Source organism: Vigna unguiculata, chromosome 8 (genome assembly GCF_004118075.2).
Source record: "Vigna unguiculata cultivar IT97K-499-35 chromosome 8, ASM411807v1, whole genome shotgun sequence".
Classification (NCBI taxonomy): domain Eukaryota; kingdom Viridiplantae; phylum Streptophyta; class Magnoliopsida; order Fabales; family Fabaceae; genus Vigna; species Vigna unguiculata.
Genome location: NC_040286.1, coordinates 37,178,347 through 37,200,198, shown reverse-complemented (window position 1 = coordinate 37,200,198; position 21,852 = coordinate 37,178,347). Strand labels below are relative to the sequence as shown.

The 21,852-nt window shown below is 32.9% G+C and overlaps 4 protein-coding genes across 5 annotated transcripts; 2 read left to right on the top strand and 2 right to left on the bottom strand.

Annotated features, from left to right (window-relative positions):
• The first annotated feature begins 4,891 nt into the window (after nt 1-4,891).
• Nucleotides 4,892-9,528, top strand: LOC114193156 (mitochondrial import inner membrane translocase subunit TIM50). Its single transcript, XM_028082862.1, has 10 exons — nt 4,892-5,256; nt 5,467-5,555; nt 6,248-6,284; nt 6,526-6,587; nt 6,691-6,804; nt 7,171-7,275; nt 7,350-7,448; nt 7,722-7,881; nt 8,078-8,180; nt 9,096-9,528. The coding sequence occupies exons 1-10, from the start codon at nt 5,031-5,033 to the stop codon at nt 9,136-9,138; spliced, it is 1,038 nt and encodes a 345-aa protein (XP_027938663.1). The 5' UTR covers nt 4,892-5,030; the 3' UTR covers nt 9,139-9,528.
• Nucleotides 9,529-10,824: 1,296 nt separating this feature from the next.
• On the bottom strand, nt 10,825-12,605 carry LOC114193039 (pectinesterase QRT1-like). The gene is made up of 5 exons (XM_028082732.1): nt 12,074-12,605; nt 11,696-11,891; nt 11,421-11,624; nt 11,105-11,340; nt 10,825-10,972 (listed from the first exon to the last, which is right to left on the bottom strand). The coding sequence occupies exons 1-5, from the start codon at nt 12,376-12,378 to the stop codon at nt 10,825-10,827; spliced, it is 1,089 nt and encodes a 362-aa protein (XP_027938533.1). The 5' UTR covers nt 12,379-12,605.
• A 2,194-nt stretch (nt 12,606-14,799) lies between these two features.
• LOC114195469 (pectinesterase QRT1-like) lies at nt 14,800-17,055 on the bottom strand. 2 transcript variants are annotated; one of them, XM_028085951.1, is made up of 5 exons: nt 16,639-17,055; nt 16,029-16,260; nt 15,704-15,901; nt 15,357-15,595; nt 14,800-15,192 (listed from the first exon to the last, which is right to left on the bottom strand). In XM_028085951.1, the coding sequence occupies exons 1-5, from the start codon at nt 16,899-16,901 to the stop codon at nt 15,045-15,047; spliced, it is 1,080 nt and encodes a 359-aa protein (XP_027941752.1). In that variant the 5' UTR covers nt 16,902-17,055; the 3' UTR covers nt 14,800-15,044. The 2 variants fall into 2 exon arrangements, with proteins under 2 accessions (XP_027941752.1, XP_027941753.1); XM_028085952.1 differs by having other exon boundaries at nt 15,357-15,592; nt 16,639-17,053.
• A 2,045-nt stretch (nt 17,056-19,100) lies between these two features.
• On the top strand, nt 19,101-20,551 carry LOC114193175 (serine acetyltransferase 1, chloroplastic-like). The gene has a single exon (XM_028082889.1). The coding sequence runs from the start codon at nt 19,243-19,245 to the stop codon at nt 20,290-20,292; it is 1,050 nt and encodes a 349-aa protein (XP_027938690.1). The 5' UTR covers nt 19,101-19,242; the 3' UTR covers nt 20,293-20,551.
• Nucleotides 20,552-21,852: the final 1,301 nt, after the last annotated feature.

Here is a 21,852-nt window from a genome sequence, read left to right as displayed (position 1 = left end):
CTTTCTTTCTATTATTGCCTTTCTTATGCATGCACGAACTATAGTACTTTGTGGGACACAAAACAGTAGTTTTGAAATTTGTGATAAATTTAGATACAAAATTGAAATTTGTCCATGTTTCACAATTTAAATTTTGTTTATCCTATTAAAGAGTATTTCAGATTGACGCTTGAGCTATGTATATATCATTTGACACATTTCAACTCAAATGCAGTACTGAAATACTATTTAACACGTAAAAATAGTTGAAACTGATGAACTAAAAAGGCTACATCTATTATCTTTAAATTTCAGGACAAAAATGTATAAAGTTTGAAACAAAGACTAAACATATTTAACTTTTCTTTTATCTAGAAGGAAGATATCAAGAGGACTTTGCTATGTCATGTAGTTTTTATTGTCTGATGAGAGTTAGTCCCCCCTTCATACTATGACAGAAGGGAAATATCAAACAAAAACTTTCACTTTCGAGGTTGACTTCACTTTGGTGGGAAGGATCCACATGGAACATAACCTCATTTAATGATAATCCGGTTAAGAGAAACTGAAAATGAAACGCACATAGTTTTCTGCATAATCATGTAATGGCATTTATGATTTCTTGGCCATATGTACACCATGCATGTAAATAATTGATACAGTCGCTTTCAGAAATAAAAACAAAAATCTCTCTCTATATGATTTTTTGAATTCTAAATAGATTAATGTTAACCTAATATAAGATTTCCGTACATTATGCCATGCCCTCTTGCCTTTGTTCATGAATAGGTGTTATATAAACTTCATTGAGCCTAGAAGAATAATCTCTTGCCCTTTAGGACCATTTTTCTCCTGGTTCTTGGCTCCTCCCACAGGAATCAAAACGTATAGACAACAGAGAATACTAGAGTTGTACCACGTCATAATGGACAAATTTCGCTAAAATATATTATAATTGATGACTCTGATATTATGTTAAGAAATGAACTTTAAACTTAACTCAAACTTTTAATACGGGCTTGTAAGATGAAGTCTGCACTCGCTTATATATTTTGAATTGAACTTATATCTAATTAATGTGAGACTTCCAACCGTTCACCATTTTATGGAAAAAAGAAGTAGCACATATTGTGTAAGATCATTTTGTTGGAATGAGAAATTCGATTTCAATTTTGTGTAAGATCATTTTGTTGGGAGAAGTGAACTGCTCTATATATATATTCTTTAACAATTCTTTGAATCTGAGAGAACTGTGAGTCAATTATTGATATTTCATGGGCCATTGGGATTTTATATTTATGAAAGTTCACTTTCACTAGGCTGTTCTAGGTTGGGCGCATGCAATGATTGACTTGCATTTGCTACTGGCCACGTTGAGAGACCTATAAACGTACGTAGATCAATCTTTCTAATGCATAAAAAGTAAATTTTCCGTGTTTGATGGAAGTGAAAAGAATAATAACAAAAGGACATCCGTTATAGATAGTAACTGTTCTAAAGTACTAACACATGCATGCAAGTAATTGCAAAACCTGGTTTTTAGCAGAGTAACATACTTTAAACTTTGCATAGCTTCTGCATAGTCACTTTCTACCTTCTGGTAAGAAAATGAAAGCCTCTAACAAACAAAATATACATAAATAAAAAGAATAAGAATAAGATCGTACCATGTTTGTACTTTAAGTTGATGGGAATAATATCTATATATTATTTTCTCAGCAATCGGTGAGGAGCTACCCTTTTTTGCTGAACTGTATGAATCAGATTTGTGATGTACAATTTTCAATTATTTGGAACTGTGTTGAACAATAGAGAACAACCACAGTTGAACAGGTTTTCTTACCACTTGTTGGCCAGACAATGATATAAATACTGATAACAGACAATTAATTAAACATAGTACTGACATTCTTCTTAATATGAAGAATCTCTGTTCTTAAATCACTTGTGTGTTTGCATTCATATCACTAATCTTTTCTTTAATAAAACAATAGGAACTATCACATCTACTCTGCATTAATTCTCTTCAGTACGTCAAATACTTCTGCTATCAATCATTTGATGTGAGTTGTCGCATAATAAAAGATTGTTTCCTTTTCACCCAATTAAGACCATATCTTATATTCCAGAATACAACATTGTCCAAATTTATTTCTATTCTGGTGTATCACATCATTTTGTTAAATCCTATGACAGGAATTCATATTCAGAGCATAAGAAGAGAAATAATTGTGCAAAATTTCAGGAGATACATATATTACATACAGCTAGAGGTGAAAAGGATAAAGATCTCACAAATGATAACTAGGCCTCCCTAAGACTGAAAAGAAGAAGATCACTGTTTTTTGTTACTAAGTTAAACCATGACTAATTGCCGTTGAGCTTCAATTCTTAGATCTTCCTTCATCTTTCTAATGAAATCTTCAAACTTTTTATTCAACTCCTCTGTGCTCAGCATGCTGCTTTCTTCTTCTACATTCTCTTCTTCCTCTTCTACGCCCTCTTCAATCAGAATGTAATCAATTTCTGACCCTTTATCTTGCTCTCCTTCGCCTACATCCAATTGTTCAGTTTCTTCATCTAGCTCATCCAATTGTATGCTACTTCCTTTTTCTTGTCCTTCATCCACCACAATTATCTTCTCCATGTTTTCTAGTACTTCTTCTTCAGCAAAGTTTTCTCTTTCTTTTACTTTCTCTGCTGCAGTGTTCTCATGCTCATCAGGCTCACTAGTTTGCACCTCAGTTTCTGTTATCTCCAACATTAAATCACTGGCCTCAGCAACTGAGAACTGGGATTGTGAGCCATCATCTTTAACAAACGAAGAAGGCTTATCATCAGAACTAGACCGGGAGAGAGACTTCGTGATACCAACAAAAACAAGGAGACCATTGCAGAGGAGAAACATGCTGTTCTTGTCTATGTTGTGGGTGAAGAGTTGGGAAGGGAATGTAGAGAAATAGAATTTGAAGTAATGGAGGAAAACAAGCAAGGAAGAAGGTGAGAAGAGGAAGGAAAACACAGATACTGAAACGAATAATTGAGTAATCATAAGTAGATAGTAATGAGCTTTTAGGCTCTGAGTGAAGGTTGCTATATTCTGGTTTTTAAGTTGATCCATAGTGTGCTAAAGAAAGGGTTGGTGACAGAGTTTTGTATGAGATGGTGTGGTTGGTGTATGGGAGTGACCTCTTTATATAGAGTGGTGTGATGATAATACTGTTTTTTTGTTTCCTGAAATGCCCTTGGAGGGCAAATAATTGTGAGGCATATGGCATATTAGGCTCAGCTGGTGTTTATGGACAGTGCCATAAATGAAGATAACTACATGCAGGGTGAGTAGCCAGTTGTCTAAGTACTATTTGTAAAAGATATTGGCAATGTTTTCTTCATGTTCACCAATTTGAAGTTTCTATGTCAAGTGGCATATTTCACACTTGTGATAGAGCCACAATATGTTGTCCGGATACGGACACGGGTACGGACACGACACGGACACGGACACAGAGATACGACTAAATTGAAAAAACATAGGATACGAGACACGGCATGTATATACATGTTAAGTTTGAAACTATCAACTAACACATTGTCAACTAACACAAAAATGAATTCAATCTATCTATCTAATATCCAATTTGTGAAAAGTAGTGATAGAATAAGATTTGTTTTTTATTTTAATCATCAAAATTATGTCAAAGATAAAAAAATATCTTTTAGATTAGACATAGTATGTTCTACAAGTATCATACGAGTGTCAGTGTCCGGTAGATGTCGGACACAGACACGCCATTTATAAGGGGTGTCGGAGAGTCACCTCCACTTTAGTCCCACGGTATAAGTTCAAAATTATGAGCTCAATGCTTATGTGTTGTTGGTGTTTGAATTTGAACATGGCACATAAGTGACAAAAAATGATCATGGAACTGCGTACCACCTAATAATACATCTCAACTTTCCTGTGTTATTCTGCTGGCTGTGCAAGTGAAAGCTCTGCTTTTGGATTATTCCCAGTAATTCTGCAATTCTACTGTGGTTCTCTTGTTTGAGTTTTCCAATGTAGGAAAAATGAAAAAGAAACAAAAGACAACCTGGGCTTAGAAAGAAGAGAAAGATAGACATGCATGGAAGCTCAAGTTGTAACTTGGACTCTAGTTTTTTATATTTTAGCATTTCTAGAAAGCTTTGACATGAATCTACATTTTCCCAAAGAGAATGTAATCAAGTTGAGCAAGCCCATGAATTAGATTTGTATTTGAAATAATAGTTAACATATATTCAATTATAAAGATTGAAATGACAAAAGATTAGTGCCAAAATTTTATGAACAAACATCTATACAGTTTGAACGAGATAAAACACATGGGTGAGAAATATGTTTATCAAAATGAAAAAAAAAAAAAATAACAACAAGGAGATACTAATAGCAAACGGTGTGCGAATAGAAATGTCCTGGACCAAGCATGAAAAAAATAAACATTTTCTAAAGTATAATACTAACAACCACAAACACTCGAAAAAATTGGTCCAAAAACAACTTATAGTAATTAATCACTGATTCATTAGTTTAAGGACAAATTTCTCTCCATATAAAATTAAACAACATTCAGTCTTCAGCTTCGAAATATACATTAACTCCTGTATATTTTGAATATAAAAAATCATATATTTTAGTTTTCAAATAAATATTCATTTCTTTTATATTTTTAATAAACGGTTTTAATTAATTAAATCGTAAGTTAAATTTCGTTAAATAATGAAAGAGATAATCTGTATTTAATAACGTATTTATAATTAATTTTTTTTGTAAGGCGGTTTATATTGCCAATAAGCAGCAACTAATTAATATTTAATAGAAAGAAAAAGAATTGACCATTTGTTTGGTACATAAATATAAATAAAAAAAGCGCTTATACGAAGGAAAGGAATAGCACGTAGCCAAACAGGGTCTTGCAGAAGGTGATGGGTGATTCTTTCTCGAGAGCGCCAGAGCAAAACCCTACTTGAACCTCTTTCTCTTACACTCTGTCACTGCTCACAAGAATCCAACCATGTCGTTGGGGATCCTTCGATCTCGCGCGATTTCATTCGCATCGAAGCGATTCCTCTGCACCAATACAGCTTCCGCTCCTCTTCCTCCTCCTCCTCCTCCTTCTCCCAATGCAGCTTCCGCTCCTCTTCCTCCTCCTCCTTCTCCCAGGCGCTGGAATTTCCTCAAATACGCCATCGTCGGCGCGATTACCGGAGCCACCGGCTTAGCCGGTTACGCTTCTTACGGTTCGTTTTCTTTTTCTTTCCATTTCGTTGTAGTCATTTATGGTTGATCATTCGTAGAATCTAAGTATCTTTTACGTGTCTCTCTTTGTGTAAGCGTGTTACTTATTTCGGAATAGCCACTTTTATAGGTCAGGGTTGTTGTTCAATCATATTAATCTGGAATTGATTTTAATTGATTATTCTGTTTTTCTGTTGGATCGCGATTTGCAGCTTACAGCTTGGAGGAAATAGAACAGAAAACGAAGTCCTTCCGTGAGTCTGCCAAACACACTGCTGCTGATGGAGGCACTGCGCTCGATGTAAGTTCTGACTCCTTTCCTTTTCAAGCTGTCTTCATATTCAATCTTGTTTGCTGAGTCTATGTTTTGATTTTATTATCTGGATTTGTTAGAATCGTTAATGCGGGTTTAATACCTAACCTGAATTTTGTTGATGAGACGGCCTTTTGGGTTGTTGTTTATTGCTATATTATACGTAGGGCTGCATATGTTACTAACTTCCACATTTGTGCGTAGAATTTACTTTGCCACCATTTAATTAATTTTTCTTTCTGTGGGTGACTGGTCCACCACTTTAACGTCTAGATAATAGTTTGATTGGGATTGTCAGTGACACACTCTATAACACAAATTATTATTGGTTAAAATTTATAGAAAATTACAAAATCAAGATGGACTCGTTATGGACTCATTAAGTAAGAAGTAAAACCCACAGAAAATTTTGATTTTCAATAAATTTCAGCTAAATATAGTGTATTCAAAAGAGTTTGTTGCCAACACTGCTCGTCATTTGATACAGTAGTTTTTCATTGTTTGTGTAAATCCTTTATTGATATTGGATTAATTCCTGTTATTCTCCATCTTTTAAATGCTCCACACTGGACCTCACTTTTACATATTTATGGATTCTGGCTGATTTTGATATAAAAGGTATCAGTTTCTTCAGTTTAGTATATCCTAAGGTGACATGTTCTAGTCCATGTTTTGTGCAGAAATTTCAAGGTTTGCTATATTCAACTGCAATGGCCGGTGCGTTCTCTGAGCTTTAGTCTGTACATCACTTATCCTGTATTAGGGTTGCTCTGTTCATTTAAGTAAATGACTTATGCTAACTTATCGGTCATATACATATACTGAAGATTTTTTTGTTTAAAAAGTGGATGAGAATGTGGTATGTTATCAAGTTGTGGTATTCAATTCCCAATTCGTTATAAATTTGTATGCCTTTGTTATTAGTGACATGGTAATTCTTTTTTATGTGATACTCCAGTGCCTACTAAAGCATTAGAGTTTTATTTGGATTCAAGAAGGCTAATTGAAGAACTAGTTCAGGTATGTGCTTGATTTTTAGTATGGTGATTTTGGTTGACAAATTGCCATTTTAAGATAATCTATTTCTTACCTTGTTTAATGTGGTACTGTTGCTTCTTTTTAGAGTTATACTGAACCATACACAGACAAGCTCCTTCCTGATTTGCTTCCTCAAGAGCAACATGTGTTTACTCTTGTTCTTGATCTCAATGAAACATTGATTCACTACATTTGGACGGTAAGATGTCTACTGTGCCCACTTTTTATTTGCTGGTAAAAAATATAATTGCTAGGTAGTGTTATGCTTTTTTTAGGACAATTCCCTTTATGAGAAGTGCCATCAGGCAGCACCACAGCAGCATTCTCTTTTCAACTCTCTTTTGTATTGGTTGAAATTCATGTGAGATGCACTAAACTGTTGTCGGAGCCAATGAATTTGATACTCGTGAATTTCAACCAACAGTAAAGAGTGTGATGCTTTGCTTACATTCCTCAATTATTTATGTACTTTGTGTAAAAAAGAATGCATTGGATCTCTTATTGCATTTCTGCGGTCCTTACTATGACTATAATATTGAATTTTACTTTCATATGGTATGAAAAGCGAGATACAGGTTGGCAGACTTTCAAAAGACCTGGAGTTGATGCCTTCTTGGAACATTTAGCTCAGTTCTATGAAATAGTAGTGTACACAGACGAACAGAATATGGTAATCTGATTCTTCTCTATATTCTCTATACTTTCCCCTGCATAAGATTTCCTTACATTTGTTGATTTGTGCAGTTTGTTGACCCTGTTATAGAAAGGCTGGATACCAAGCATTGCATCAGATATAGGCTATCAAGGCCAGCTACTAAGTATCAGGATGGGAAACACTTCAGAGTATGTTTTTATGTTCTTATAGTATTGTCTCTCAAATTATACATATAAATTCCTGTGGAAGGAGTATAGCCAATCATGGAAAATAATAAGAACTAGTGTCTTGGCGATATTACCTGTTTGTATGTATAATATAATAATAGTAATAGGTAATTTTACTTACATCTGAAGAATGTAAACAGAAAACCTACAGTTTTATTATGATATATCACATGTGGTTTCATGGATATTCTTTTAATGAGATGTTTTTCCCTTTTTCCATCCTTTGCTTGGCAGGATCTTTCTAAACTAAACAGAAATCCAGCAAAAGTCCTTTATTTAAGCGGCCATGCTCTGGAAAGTTGCCTGCAGCCTGAGAACTGTGTCCCCATTAAGGCATGGCAGCAGCAAGATATAGATGACACGGCCCTTTTGGATTTTATACCATTTCTTGAGTGTAAGCTTTCCTTTAAGATATGTTGAAGAATGAGATCATCTTTGAATTATAATTTTTTATTTTATATCACTCCTTCAATGTAACTCTGTTCCCTGTTCCCTTGAGATGTAGTTATAAACAAATTCATGCTTGAAATTATTGTGGTTACATTTATACTTATAAAAGTTGCTTTACCTTCTCCTATATTTATTTGCAGTTGTTGCCCGTAGTAGTCCATCTGATATAAGACCAGTGCTAGCCTCTTACGAAGGATGTGATATTCCCAGTGAATTTATCAGGCGTTCCAAAGAGCATCAGAGGTAACATTTAATCTTTTAGCAAACCTTGAATATTATACTCTTTTTAGCATTTTCTTAATTTTAAAATAAAAAACCAATGAAAGCAGTGTATATAATTTTTATAATTATAATGAACAAATAAAATTAATAACAAGAGACAAGTCAAACATGTTGATGGCATTTGGTTTGTGTTCAATTGCGTTTTTACCGATAGTTGTGTGAGTGTAGTGTTGTTTTCAAATTTTTTTAAGTAAATGACGAAACTAAGCTTTTTGTTGTTATTCCATTTTCCTTTGCATAACTTTGAAAGCAAGAAACAAAATGAAAACAAAGTGGCATTTACGTAATCGTCATTGAAAATATATACTCTAAATGAACAGGAATTAAACCTAATGCACCTTTACTTTTCTGGTCTAATTGCATTTCAAGTTCTCAGGATTTTTTTTCTGCATCAAGTTTGAGGATATTTCTATCTTTCCTATATGTTAGTGTGGCATAAGGGACGGTCTTGAGCATGGATGCTGAACTTATAGTGTTGTATTTTTCCTGTTTTCTGATCCATCTATGAGCGCGGGTTATATTCCACAATGGGATTTTGGGAGTGGGAAACAGATGGGGTGGCTTTCATAGATATTATAATTTATAATTGCTGTTCACCCCTCCACCCAGCCCAAGTTTCGACCATTTTATTTAAGGATTTGGGTGCATTGAGATTGTCTGTACTACATGTTACGAGCTTCAAAATATTTCCAAACTATATTGTTGGGTAGTTTATGTATATTCCCATAAGATTGTGATGAAATTGCTGTTCAATCATAGAGATTGAGTTCGTGTTGGTGGCTGAAGGTTCTTTTTGTGCTTTTAATTGATACATTAGTAATTTATCATGTTCTCTTTGGCTAACATTTTTACTCTGGGTGTTTCCAAATGATGCAGGAGAATGCAAGAACAGAAGCATCGTGGTCGTTTCTGGAAATAAGATTGCCAGTTTCATTGCAAGTCGATAACAATTGTTCTTTGTTGAGGCTAGCAAATGAGATTGTCAATTTCATTCGATTGATCAGTTTCCGATTGATTGAGGTCACTGCGAGTTGACAAGTTATTACGTACTATAGAGAAAATGTAGGTTTTGTTTTATGGGAGTCTTGCAACCCATGTCTTTGAACCATTATTTTTTTGCCTGTTGTAATTTTGTTGCTGGAAAGCACACATTAATTGAAGAGGATGGAGTTCCTTTTCACCTGATGAGTTTTTGATGCCGGAGTAGGTTATTATTCTTGATTATATTTGCTCAGAATTGGCCATGCAGTTGCACAGTTTTTACAACTGACATAATAGAAGATTTTACCCGATCGAGTTATATAGTTCATTTAGTTGGAAATTTTTGTCACTTGTTCAGGGTATATCATATTTTTATTTGATTGAACATCTAATGTTAGTTGCTTGCATATCCGAGTATTAATTATTCCTTCAATTTCATATTGAATATCGATGTATATTACAAAAAAGGTTTTATGTTGTCTGAGTGTAAAGTGTCCAAGAAAATATTGGAAGTTTTTATTTTGATTTTGCATTTTAGAGGAAGAACGTATAGTGATTATTGAGATACGACTACTGGAGTTTTAAAAAAAAAAGTCGGAGAATTACTTGTATTAATCTTTCAACTAATTTTTTAAATTTAGTTCTTTTATTTTTCTAAAATGTCTTTTTTTAATATCTGAAATTAAATGGTGCTATAATGATATTGATGATAGCAATCTATTTATTAAAAATTTAAGTATGCTTTTAGTCTTATTGGGATTACTGTTTTTTTATTAGCTAATTGAAGATTTTAATTTTTTAACTCTTCGGCTACGTGAAATATTAATTTTAATATTTAGAGATAAACGATGTTGATAATAATTCTTTTAAAATGATCATATTATTTGAAATTTGAGTAAATCTATACGTATACTTAAATTGAGTGGTATAAGTCTGACATTAATCAAAATCTTTTCATTAAAGATCAACGTCACTGCTTGACAGAGTTTCGGAGTGAAGTTCTTTCAATCTATTTCGAAATGAATTGTAACTTTTCAGTGAAAACCTAGATTAAAAAAAAAGATTAGATAAAAGTTTATACATTGCAGAGTCACTTTGTCTGTATAGATAGAGATATATGAAACAAAAATTATACCTTTAACACTCTTACAAAAGAACTACTTTTTTTCGAATAATTAAGGTAACATATATGTTTCCTAACTCAGTCTGATCTATTCCACTGTTCATTTCATTCCATTTCGCGTTCCAAGATAATAACAATGCTTATTTTATTTATTTAAGTAAATGGTCCACCGACCAATCATGTATACACCCTTTTTATTTTTCCTTCGTCACAAACCTTTTATTTTCATCTATTGTCCTTCTGTTTTTAGTGCATTCAATAGAAGAAGCATAGCACGGTAACCAAATAACATGCCAAAGATAGTGCTTTCATTTCATGGCAAGTGCTGCTTCAAGTATTAACAGGAGTAGGAGCACATCAATATTCTCTATTACTATGATACAGATTAAGCATATACTACGTACTCTAATCACATATCACACATACACATAAAAAGCATTCAATATGTGGGATATGTAAGATAATTAACAAGTACAAAACTTAATAATCAATTATATAATGCTATAGTCTGAGCCACTGGTCTCCATGTATGAAACTCTTCTGAAGGAAAGGCACTGCTTCATGATAGCTAAACGATTTTGACCAAGCTGCCCTTTTGCTTCTATCTGCTCCTTTTCCATCGCATTCATACTCACCAAACACTGCAGTCCTGAAATTCCATACATATATTCTCTACATCAATTCTTCAATGCAAAAATACTCTCATATCTCAACAAACAACAAAGCTAGTAACTAAATCACATTTTCTATGTAATCATCTTCAATCATAGTAATATCTTACTTCTTTCTATCTGAGTGATTCCAATCTGACCACCCTTCAGGAACAATAATGTCATCCATATTACATTTGGAGTATATAATTCTAGAGTAGTTCCCCCATGCTCTGCCAAGGTACACTCTGCCACTTCCTCTGATACTGCACCCCACAAAAGAAAAACCTGTGTCTTCAGTTGGTGAATTCCTATGATGTGCTGCTATTGCTCCAAAGTTTTCTGCTATTGACTGAAGAAGGCAATTCTGCACCATAAAGAAACTTGGTCACTAGTTTTTATTCTAGTAACATAGAAAAGAAAAAAAGGTTCATCTTATATTATTACCTCATACAGTGATTTTGCACTGCCAAAGATAAAATCAACTTTTCCTAGAATGTGACAGTTTAAGAAGTAATGATTTCCTGTGTTGTCCAAGAGACTGTCCTGTGCTCCCTTAATCCTCACTTGATAGAACATGGCTCTTGCACTGTTCACCCTCAGTGCCACTCCTTGCATTCCTTTCACACCAGCCGTTGCAATCACTGAGTTCTGCACACAAACATTGCCATTTGACATGATCCAGTGCAGTAACAAAATTTATACAAAAATTGTGTTGTTACCTCAAAAGTGACCCCAGTTGCACAGAAATAATCTGAGTCCACTCCAACTGTTGCTGTATCAAAGGTGCCTAATGTTTGGCCATTTGTGCCTTTATCAGATGATTTGCTGTTCCAAGTAATAACAGGAGTTGCTGTTTGGTTTCTTTTCCCTATGAATGACACATAAGGCTTGTTCCCAGGCACACGCACTTTCTCTCTGCAAATGTTGCATGAAAACACCAACCAAATCCCAGCTTCATTACCCAAAAACAAAAGATTGTGCTTTCAAAACAAGAATCGAGGCATTGAATAGAAACAAACAAGGCTTTTGATTATAACTGAATGATAATGATACATTGGTGATGAAATCTAACTTTAAATATGACAAAACTGCAATACCTGTAAATTCCTGGATAAATGTAAATTTTCACCCTATGTTTGTTATTAACAGGAACCATATCCACGGCACCTTGAACAGTTTCGGAGTGTCCCCAACCATATTTGTTAACAATAATAACTCGAACATCGTCATGGCGCTTCAAGGTTAACCTTTGCTCATCCACCTCCAAATCTTCCCAACTAATGTAGTTCCTGATACCACCATGGCCATTTTCACCTTCTGATAAACCCACATGAACCCACATCAAGAAAACCGACACAAACAAGAACACAACTCCGGAAGACACCAACTCCATCATTATCATTATTGTGTAGAATAAGAAACTAAGCACACGAAGGGAGATAGAGGATTTGCGTGTGTCAAAAACGTTGAGGTGTTATTATAAGACGAAAGTGAGAAAACGAAACTCCAGATGAGAACAAAAAGCTTGTGTTACAGATGAATAAGTGGAGTAACGGTTTTTTTTAGAGTTGAGGCATGGAGTAGCTGATAACAATAAATGTGCGAGCGTTATGATGATATATGCATTCGTCTGTTCCAATCCTAGTGAGCCATGCACGTCGTTTTTATGAAACATAAAGAGAGACTAAGAAAAGAAACATAGGTTCGTTTTTGAGTTTAATACAAGGAGTTTAGACAACCTTGTCTATGTGACTGAGACACTTGTTTTCTTGTTTTGTTTTTTTATTCTCAGCATAAACGTTGAACAGATGAGACTTTCCCTAACGCAGAAGAAAGAGTGTTGGGTAACTGAAAGTGTACTTATTTTTAAAGTTTATCCTTTTTTTAAAGTTTATCATATAAAAGAACAGAACGTGATATATGGTGTGAAATGATGAACAAAGCAACCATAAGAACTGTTGAAGATTCATGGGGTGCGAATTTTGAGTGTAACTTCCACACCATACCACCTTCTGTCGTGATCTTTCTTTCTTTTTGCTTGATTCAAGACTTTCAAATCTTCTTTTTCCCTCCTTTATATATATATATATATATATATATATATATATATATATATATATATATATATATATATATATACATAGTAACTGTCACCATTGTTAAAAAAAAAAATATTTCCTTAGACATGTTTGAAATGCTTTGCATGTTGCTTTTCTTTTTTGTTCTGTAACAATGTTTAACGTTTGATCTTCATCTGGTTTGAGCTGGGTTTTTTAAGTTATGGTTCAGATAGCAGTGTGAATGTTCAAGTGTTCTGTGAATGCAATTGTTTTGCATAATATATATATATATATATATATATATATATATATATATATATATATATATATGAGGTGAGATGATATGAAATTAATGAGTAAAATAGCAGTGAAATTATTGTATGTAACTTCTGAGATTCATGAAGGTGCTTGGCTTAATATAGTATTTAATTAACATACTGAGTTCATTATGTTAGATTAATTCTGAATTAACATTTGATCAATTATTAAGTTGGAATATTGCACATTGAACTGAGGAAGAAAAGAAGAGTTAAAGATGAGAATAAGGATAATAAATGATGAGAGAGTATTATAAAAACTGGAAATGATTTAAAGTTGTAGGTTCATCACAGTTTCTGGGATTTAAAGTGAAAAACAATTAATAAGGTGCGTGATGAGTCACGATGATGGAGTTAACGGTGCCATGAGTTCCATGATTCTTTAAACTCTCAATAAAAACTATTAATATCTCTCTTTCTCTCCCATGCTTCCATCATTGGCAGTTACAGAAAAGAATTAGAGTGATGAAGTTGTATAAATTATTTTTGTAACTGTTCCTGCAACTATGCATGAAAATATATTCAATGTCTTTTTTTAATTTCCAGGAAGATGAGAATAAACATACATGTGGATAATTATACTAAAATTAAGATAAGAAAATAAAAAACAAATAAATAATTTTGTAAGGAGAATACTTGAAGAATTGTGTTCTTAATTATTCTTTACTCAAAGAATTATGAAATTTTATTTTTAGATATAAATTGGACGGTTATATGTATTTTTATAAATAATATTTTTTTTAATTTAATAAAGATTATTCAATTAGGAAATGACACAAAAATAATTTGAAAAAATGTCTATATATATTGTGGTACAGAAAAATGACAAGTGATATTTTAATGGAAAAAAATTATTGTTTGTAGTAAATACTTATTTCTACTGCATTCTTATCAATGTATTTTGTTTATTTTCAATATTGAATAAATTAATTTTAAGTTTTCTAAATTATTTGACATCCATGAACGTATTTACAGCAATATCAATATAATATATATTTCAAAAGATAATTATTCCTAAAGTTACAAAATGATGTCGTGAAACAAATGGATTTTCAAAATTACATTTGTATGAATTTTGCTGAATATTGTATGACTGAATACCTTTCAAATACTTTTTTTTTTTCATGAAACTCACAGTTGAATTAAACTTCCCTTTTGTAATTATAAATACAGAGCTTTATCTATACCTATTATGCCTATATATAAAAGAAAGATATCATTTTAGTATTCACATTTTTATTTTTATTTTTCCTTTAATAAAGCTACTTTTTTTAAAGTATTGTATTTTTTTACTAAAGTATTGTATTTTTTTTCAATTTATAAAATAGATAATTTTAAAAAAATAGAGAATACGGATATTTGACTGTGAAAAATCATGTTAAGATAACACAATTTTTATAAGATAACACAATTTTAATTTAAAATATTTTTAAAGCTGAAATAAAGTTAAGATAACACAACTTTAATTCATAATATTTTAATTTTTTGTGACATAAATTCTACTAAAACTAAACTGAAGTTATTTAAAAATGATGTGTACTAAAATTGTGTGATTCTAAAACATTTTTTGCAACGAAGTTACCTAAAGAACTCACGACTCGTCCATATCCGTAATCTTTTAAAAAATACCTATTTTTGCAAATTTAAAAAAAAAAATCACTGGTAAAAAAAAAAAAAAACCGAAGAAGCTTCTATAGTGTAAGCCATTCATCTCCATATATGTAGTCTCTGCTCAGAAAAGGCACAGCTTCTTCTCTGCTTAGAGCTTTTGACCATTCCACCCTCTCACTTCTGTTTGATCCTTTTCCTGAACATTCATACTCCGCAAACATTGCAGTTCTGTCAAAACCACAAAAAAGAGAACAATTTCAAACATTGATTTTCAAATGTTATTTTTCTTTTTCATATCATCATCTGTTATGATCTCTAAACTCTTGAAGATTTCTAACAGCTTTTTCTTGTGATGCAACAATTGAGATAATCTAAATGAGTTGGAATCATACCCTTGTCTTGATGGATCATCCCAATCGCTCCACCCCAAGGGATTAATAACATCATCCATGTCACAGTTTGAATACACTGTTCTTGCATAGTTCCCCCATGCTCTCCCAAGAAAAACACTACCAGTTCCTTTGATTGTGCAATTTACAAATGAAAAACCTGTGTCTTCATCTTCTGAGTTTCTGTGATGAGCTGCAATTGCTCCCCAAAACTCAGCTACAGAGTATACAACACACTCCTGCTTCCACCCACCAACAACACCAAAGTGTCAGAAAAAAATTATTCTGCATAAACTGTTTGTGGAGAACAAAGTAAACATTTGAAGCAATCAAAATTAAAAGTTACTTACATGAAACAACGATTTAGCGTTGCCAAATATAAAATCAACAGATCCTTGAATGTAACTTCGATAGAAATAATGAATCCCTGTGTTATCAAGGAGGGTGTCTTGTTCCCCCACAAGCCTAACTCCATAGAATACAGCTTTATCACCATCCACACGCAATGCTACTGCTTGACGTTTATCTGCATCTTTATCTACCAAATTCTGCAAAAACAGATAGAACAAAAGCAATAAATAGCTCATCAAACTTAAATCAGACATTGTTTAGAAACCTTCTTCTGAAAATAGCTAATTACAAATGAATAATTGTGTTTAGATCTTAATTAATTACCTGAATTGTGAGAGCTGTGGCGCAGAAAAAATCAGATTGTACCCATACAGTTGCTGTACTAATTGTGCCCATTTCTTGGCCGTTGGAGTCTTTGTCTGATGCCTTTGTACTGTTTGTGATAATAACTATGCCAATGCCATTACCTATAGCCGCTATTTTTGCATTCATAGTTATGTTAGGTTTACCTATTAATGAAATGAACGGCTTGCTTTTCGGCACATGCACTCTTTCTCTGCATAAGTTAATTGCGTGCCACCAAAACATTCATTACTGCACATTTCATTACCATAACAATGACTAAATGAAGATCTTGGGTAACTCCATTAACTCTTTTTAGCAACAAAGACACGAGCTTTGTCTTACATTTAAAAGAAAAAATATGCAAATGATCCATCTAATCTAACACAACTATCTACAAGTGATTAAAGAAAGCAAACAAAAAAGTCAACAAAGCCATGAAAACAAGTGTTTGATAAAAAGTGTTCATCAAGGTGAACTAGCAGAGAAAACTTTGGATGAGGAGGCTTAAGAGGCATGAGAAAATTTATGGAAAATCTTAACTGTTTGATGAAATGAGTACAAAAGGTTTAACTGTTATGTTATTACAAACCTATAAACTCCAGGATAAATGTATATCTTGACCCTTTGTGTGTTGTTTTGTGGAACCATATCTACTGCTGCTTGAACCGTTGTTGAATCTCCGTTACCACTTTGATCGACCACGATAACTCGACCACCAACGTTGGATGTTGTACCCTCTTCATCCACCATGAAATCATCCCACGTAATCACTTTTCCAGCATGATCACTATCAGTATCACCATCACACTTCAACAACAACACCAAGAAAAACATTAACCTTATCTTACTCATTCCTCCTCCAACTACTTATAAACAACACACTTTAACTTAGTAATGTGATGAAGGAAATGAAACGAAGAATGAGAATGAAGAAATTGATGAAGAGAATCATGCATGAACTGAAAAACTGAAAGGAGTGATTTTGTTGGTCTGGTTTAAGTTTATAAACAACTCATGAGCAACTTGTACGAACAGTGATGGAATATTTTTATTGAAATAATTTCTTTGTGTTAATTTGTATGAAGTTGATTTGGTCAACATGCATGCATACATATAAATGGTTACGGTGGACACTGTTAGGTTAGGGGACCAACCACCAAATTAACCTGTTTGTTCCTCATTACGCAATTTGGTTTCATACTTCAATTTATTGTATATAGAATTGGATTGCATTACAGTGCACGCAATGTTCAATGTGTCTGTGGCTACAGTGAAAGTTAGAGAAAAACCAACCCTCAGAAAATATCAAAAGTTACTTTATGCTTAACTCAGATCAAATAATGGCTCATGGTTAGGGTGAAAACCATAAATGTGCCTTCAGGAAAAAAAAATGAAAGTGAGTTACTTGCTGTTACTCATTTCAATTCCTCTTTTTATGTGTAGATGTATTAACACTCATCCCATTATAATTCATTATAAGAAATCAATTAAAAGAAACTTTACTTTCATTCATGGATACCACCTTATGCTGTGATACAATCGTGAAGGATATTTAAATATTGGGTTAAATATGCTTTGGTCCCTCAATTTTTACTTAAATTTAGAATTAGTCTCTCTTCAAAATTTTTGACCAATTTAATCATTCACTTTTAAAAATGTGTGAATTTAGTCATTTTAACCAAATTTTGTTAAGTTTATTTGACGTCTCAAACGCATCTCATAGTATTTGAATTGTTTATACACACATTTTCGCTTCAATGTTAACTCAGATATTATTATAAAATGCATTTAAAATATCAAATAAAATTAACAAAATTTGATAAGAAGGACTAAATCCATGCATTTCTAAAGATGAATGACTAAATTGATATAAAATTTCGAAGATGGACTAATTTCAAGATTCATTGAAACTTGAGAGACCAAAAACATATTTAACCCTTAAATATTTTCCAGTAACTTGAGAGACCAAAAACATACTTAACCCTTAAATATTTTCCAGTAGGAAGCCGGAAAAAATTTTATGGGGGTGCAGAAAGTAGTTATCTTATTTATTTTGTAGAGTATCCGTTGGGCCATATTTATTTGGACATGGATCGGTCATGTCGGACATTGTAAGTTTGGCCCATAAAGTGAAAATAGAAAATAATGGATAAAACAAAATTATGCAAATTACTAACAACTTGGGAAGTATTTACACAAATAAAAATAATATTTACACACAAATAAAAATAATATTTAAAAAACAACAAAATGACCAATACATTTTTAATCAAGATATATTAACTATTTTTCTTTATCCATGTCATATTTATGCTATATATTCAGTAATGAATTATAATATAGTTTGAAGAACCTAATTTTAAAAACTAATAGTAAGCCAAATACAAAACCTGACACTGAAGTTAAAATCTTGAATAAATTAAAGTAGGAGAAATAAAAGTACAATCAAACTTTTATATGTGTAAACCAGCCGCCAAGGAACAAGACAATTATGTCTTCTCTTCCATGTTTGGTTCGAAAGAAATTTCAATTTTATAATCCATTCACTATACAATGCCCATAATGCAGAATAGCTTTAAAATATGCAACTTTTTAAAGATATTTTCAAGACCTTAGATATCCACCATACCCGAAAGATTCTCCTTTTTTCACAAACAGTTTAGTTGTGGCATGTGATTCAAAAACAACTTAAAATGACTTTTCACATTGTATTTTTTTAGATAGGGTCGATAAATGAATCATTTAATTGATTGGTTGATTATTATAACATTTCTTAATTCAATTTACTAAGAAAGGAATTTATTGATATTTTTTGCCCAAACTTTATAAGGTATAAAAAGGTTTGCGGATATGCTTGCAATTTCCTGATTTATATATTAAAAGAGATTGGTTATTAAATTTAAAAATGTAAACTTTTTTGAATATGTGATGCATCCTTCGCAGGGAAAAGGGTTCTCACACTGAAGAACACCAAAAAAATCTATCTTTGACCAATCCACCAATGATTCAAGTACTTCTTGTTTTGTTTTGTTATATTATATATTATATATAATATATATTATCAATGAAGTGATGTATGAATGTGTCTCTGTCTTCAAAGTTTTTCATTCAGTGAAATTGGAAAGTGGAATCTGCTCTTCTGAACCTTAAACCTTGTGATTTCCTTCAAACTCTTCAATTTTGCCTCAAAATCATGTTGAGAAAGCACTCCCTTTTGCGTTCAACACCAAAACAAGTTTCGCTCTTTTTCGTTAGCCACTTCCACTCCACCCTTTTCACTCCATCACCAAAACAAGTGTTCCAAACCCATTGGTGGGGTTACCCCAAAAGCTTCAAACCTAGTTTCACTTTCACACCCTTTTGCAGACACAGTGTCAGCACCCTGCACAGTGGTTCCTCTGTAGAACAAATCGAAGATGATGAAGTTATTGAGCGAGATGTTTGGATGAAGATGAAAGACGAAGCAAGATTCGATGTCACTGTGGAACCCATCTTGTCAAGTTACTACAACACTTCCATTCTCTCTCACAAATCATTGGAAACCGCGTTGGCGAATCACCTTGCCGTGAAACTCAGCAGTGCGTCGCTTCCTAGCAGCACCCTTTCTGATCTTTTCGTGACGGTTTTGGAGACTGATGAAGCCATGATGGGTGCTGTGAAGAGTGATCTGGTTGCAGTTAAGGAGAGAGACCCGGCATGCCTGAGCCACGTGCACTGCTTCTTGAATTTCAAAGGCTTTCTGGCATGTCAAGCTCACAGGGTGGCTCACAAACTGTGGCTTCAGAGAAGGAAGGTTCTTGCTGTCATGATTCAGAACCGGGTTTCTGAGGTTTTTGCGGTGGATATTCATCCGGGGGCGAAGATTGGAAGTGGGATTTTGCTGGATCATGCAACTGGGATTGTGGTGGGAGAAACGGCTGTGATAGGGAACAATGTGTCAATTCTGCATAGTGTGACATTGGGAGGGACTGGTAAGGTTTCTGGAGACAGACACCCAAAAATTGGTGATGGGGTGCTGATAGGTGCTGGAACATGTATTTTGGGGAATATTAGGGTTGGTGAAGGAGCAAAAATTGGTGCTGGTTCAGTTGTCATCAAGGATGTGCCTCCAAGGACTACTGTTGTTGGTAACCCTGCTAAGCTTGTAGGAGGAAAGAACAACCCTGTTAAGTTGGATAAGATTCCTAGCTTGACGATGGACCATACTTCACATATTTCTGATTTCTATGATTATTGTGTTTAGACCTTCAAGTGTAATGCAGTGTGTTTCTCAAGCATGCTTTGGAATTTTGAGTTTAGGACTTTAGGTGAAGTGATTATGATTGATTGGGGTGCCTCTTGTTTGGTAAGAGAGAATTCATGTTCTCCTACTAACAATAATAGGAAGGAAAATAACAATGAGAGTTTCCTTGATTTAAGGATGTTATGTATGCTCAGCAGTTATACTTATGAATGTATGCTTGTGTTATTAGTATATGTGAATTTCACTGCTGTTGTTTTCATTGTCCTTTTTTCTTGTTGCGTAACCTTGAGGAGATTAATGTGTATAAGTGGTAATGTTTATTTCTATGGTCTGACGCGTGTTCTCAGAGGTATCTACAAAGGAATTACTCTTTCAAAAACTTACATGTGTAGGTTTCTGAATGGATTTTATATCTAACATGTCCTGTTAACCAAGAACAAAAGTTCTTAAATCAAAAAGCACAGACAATCACAATCTTATAATTTTGAGGTAAAGTTCATTGATATCTCGTCTATCAGGCCATAACAGGCTAAACATCCAAAATTCCGAGGATGATATAAGAAAAAAGCTACCTTTTCCAGTTTTCATTAGTAGTATAAAATAAAAACTACCTTTTCCAGTTTTTGTAAGCTACACAATTTTGAGAAAGTCCCTTCTTCGAAAATTTTTGGCTTTTACCAAGTCTGGTAAAAGGATTTGATGCATGCAACTGCATAGTTATTTGACAAGTAACACATGGTTGTTGTACATAGTAGTCTCTTGCTACTCTAACTACAAGTTTTTAGGGGAATGCAAAATGGTTGAAGATTAAGATAAATGGATAGTCTTGACTTAATTCAATTACAGCTATACGAACAATTGTTATCCAATGTTATGAGATCCTTTATCTTTCCAGCTATAAACCATATTTTTTTCAAATATTATTTATTGGTTAAAAAGCAATAAAAAGTATATTCCCACCTTAAAAGAAAAGAAAAAACAAATGATAAATGATAAAAGATACAATGTTTGAGGAAAAAAATTCCACTGAACAAAAATAAAATATACAATAAAATTACTTTAATAATATAGTAAAATTTTTCCGTCTTTATTTTTCAGAAAAACGCTTCATTTAGGTATTTCTGCGTTATTTTAATAGTTGAAAACAAAGAATGTGTAGAATATGGTTAAATCGTAAATAATAATTCATTTAAACACTACTCTTATCAAACTAAACATTTAAATAAATTGTTATATAGAATGTCTATGATCATAAAATTAAGATAAACAATTCATCTAAAAGAAATACAATGTATGCTCGTACACTAAAGTATATTTTTATTGTCTTTACTTATATTCTTAAATTAATTAAAGCATGTGTACGTTTTATATTCTTCTAACAAATTTATATATATATATATATATATATATATATATATATATATATAAATTACTAATCTATGCAGAAAAATAATATAAGGGAGTAAGAGTAGAATTAATCATAAAAAATAAAAAAATCAAGGTATCGATCGAGTAACCCATTGTACAAGCTATTTAGATTCATCTGAGCCATTGATCATT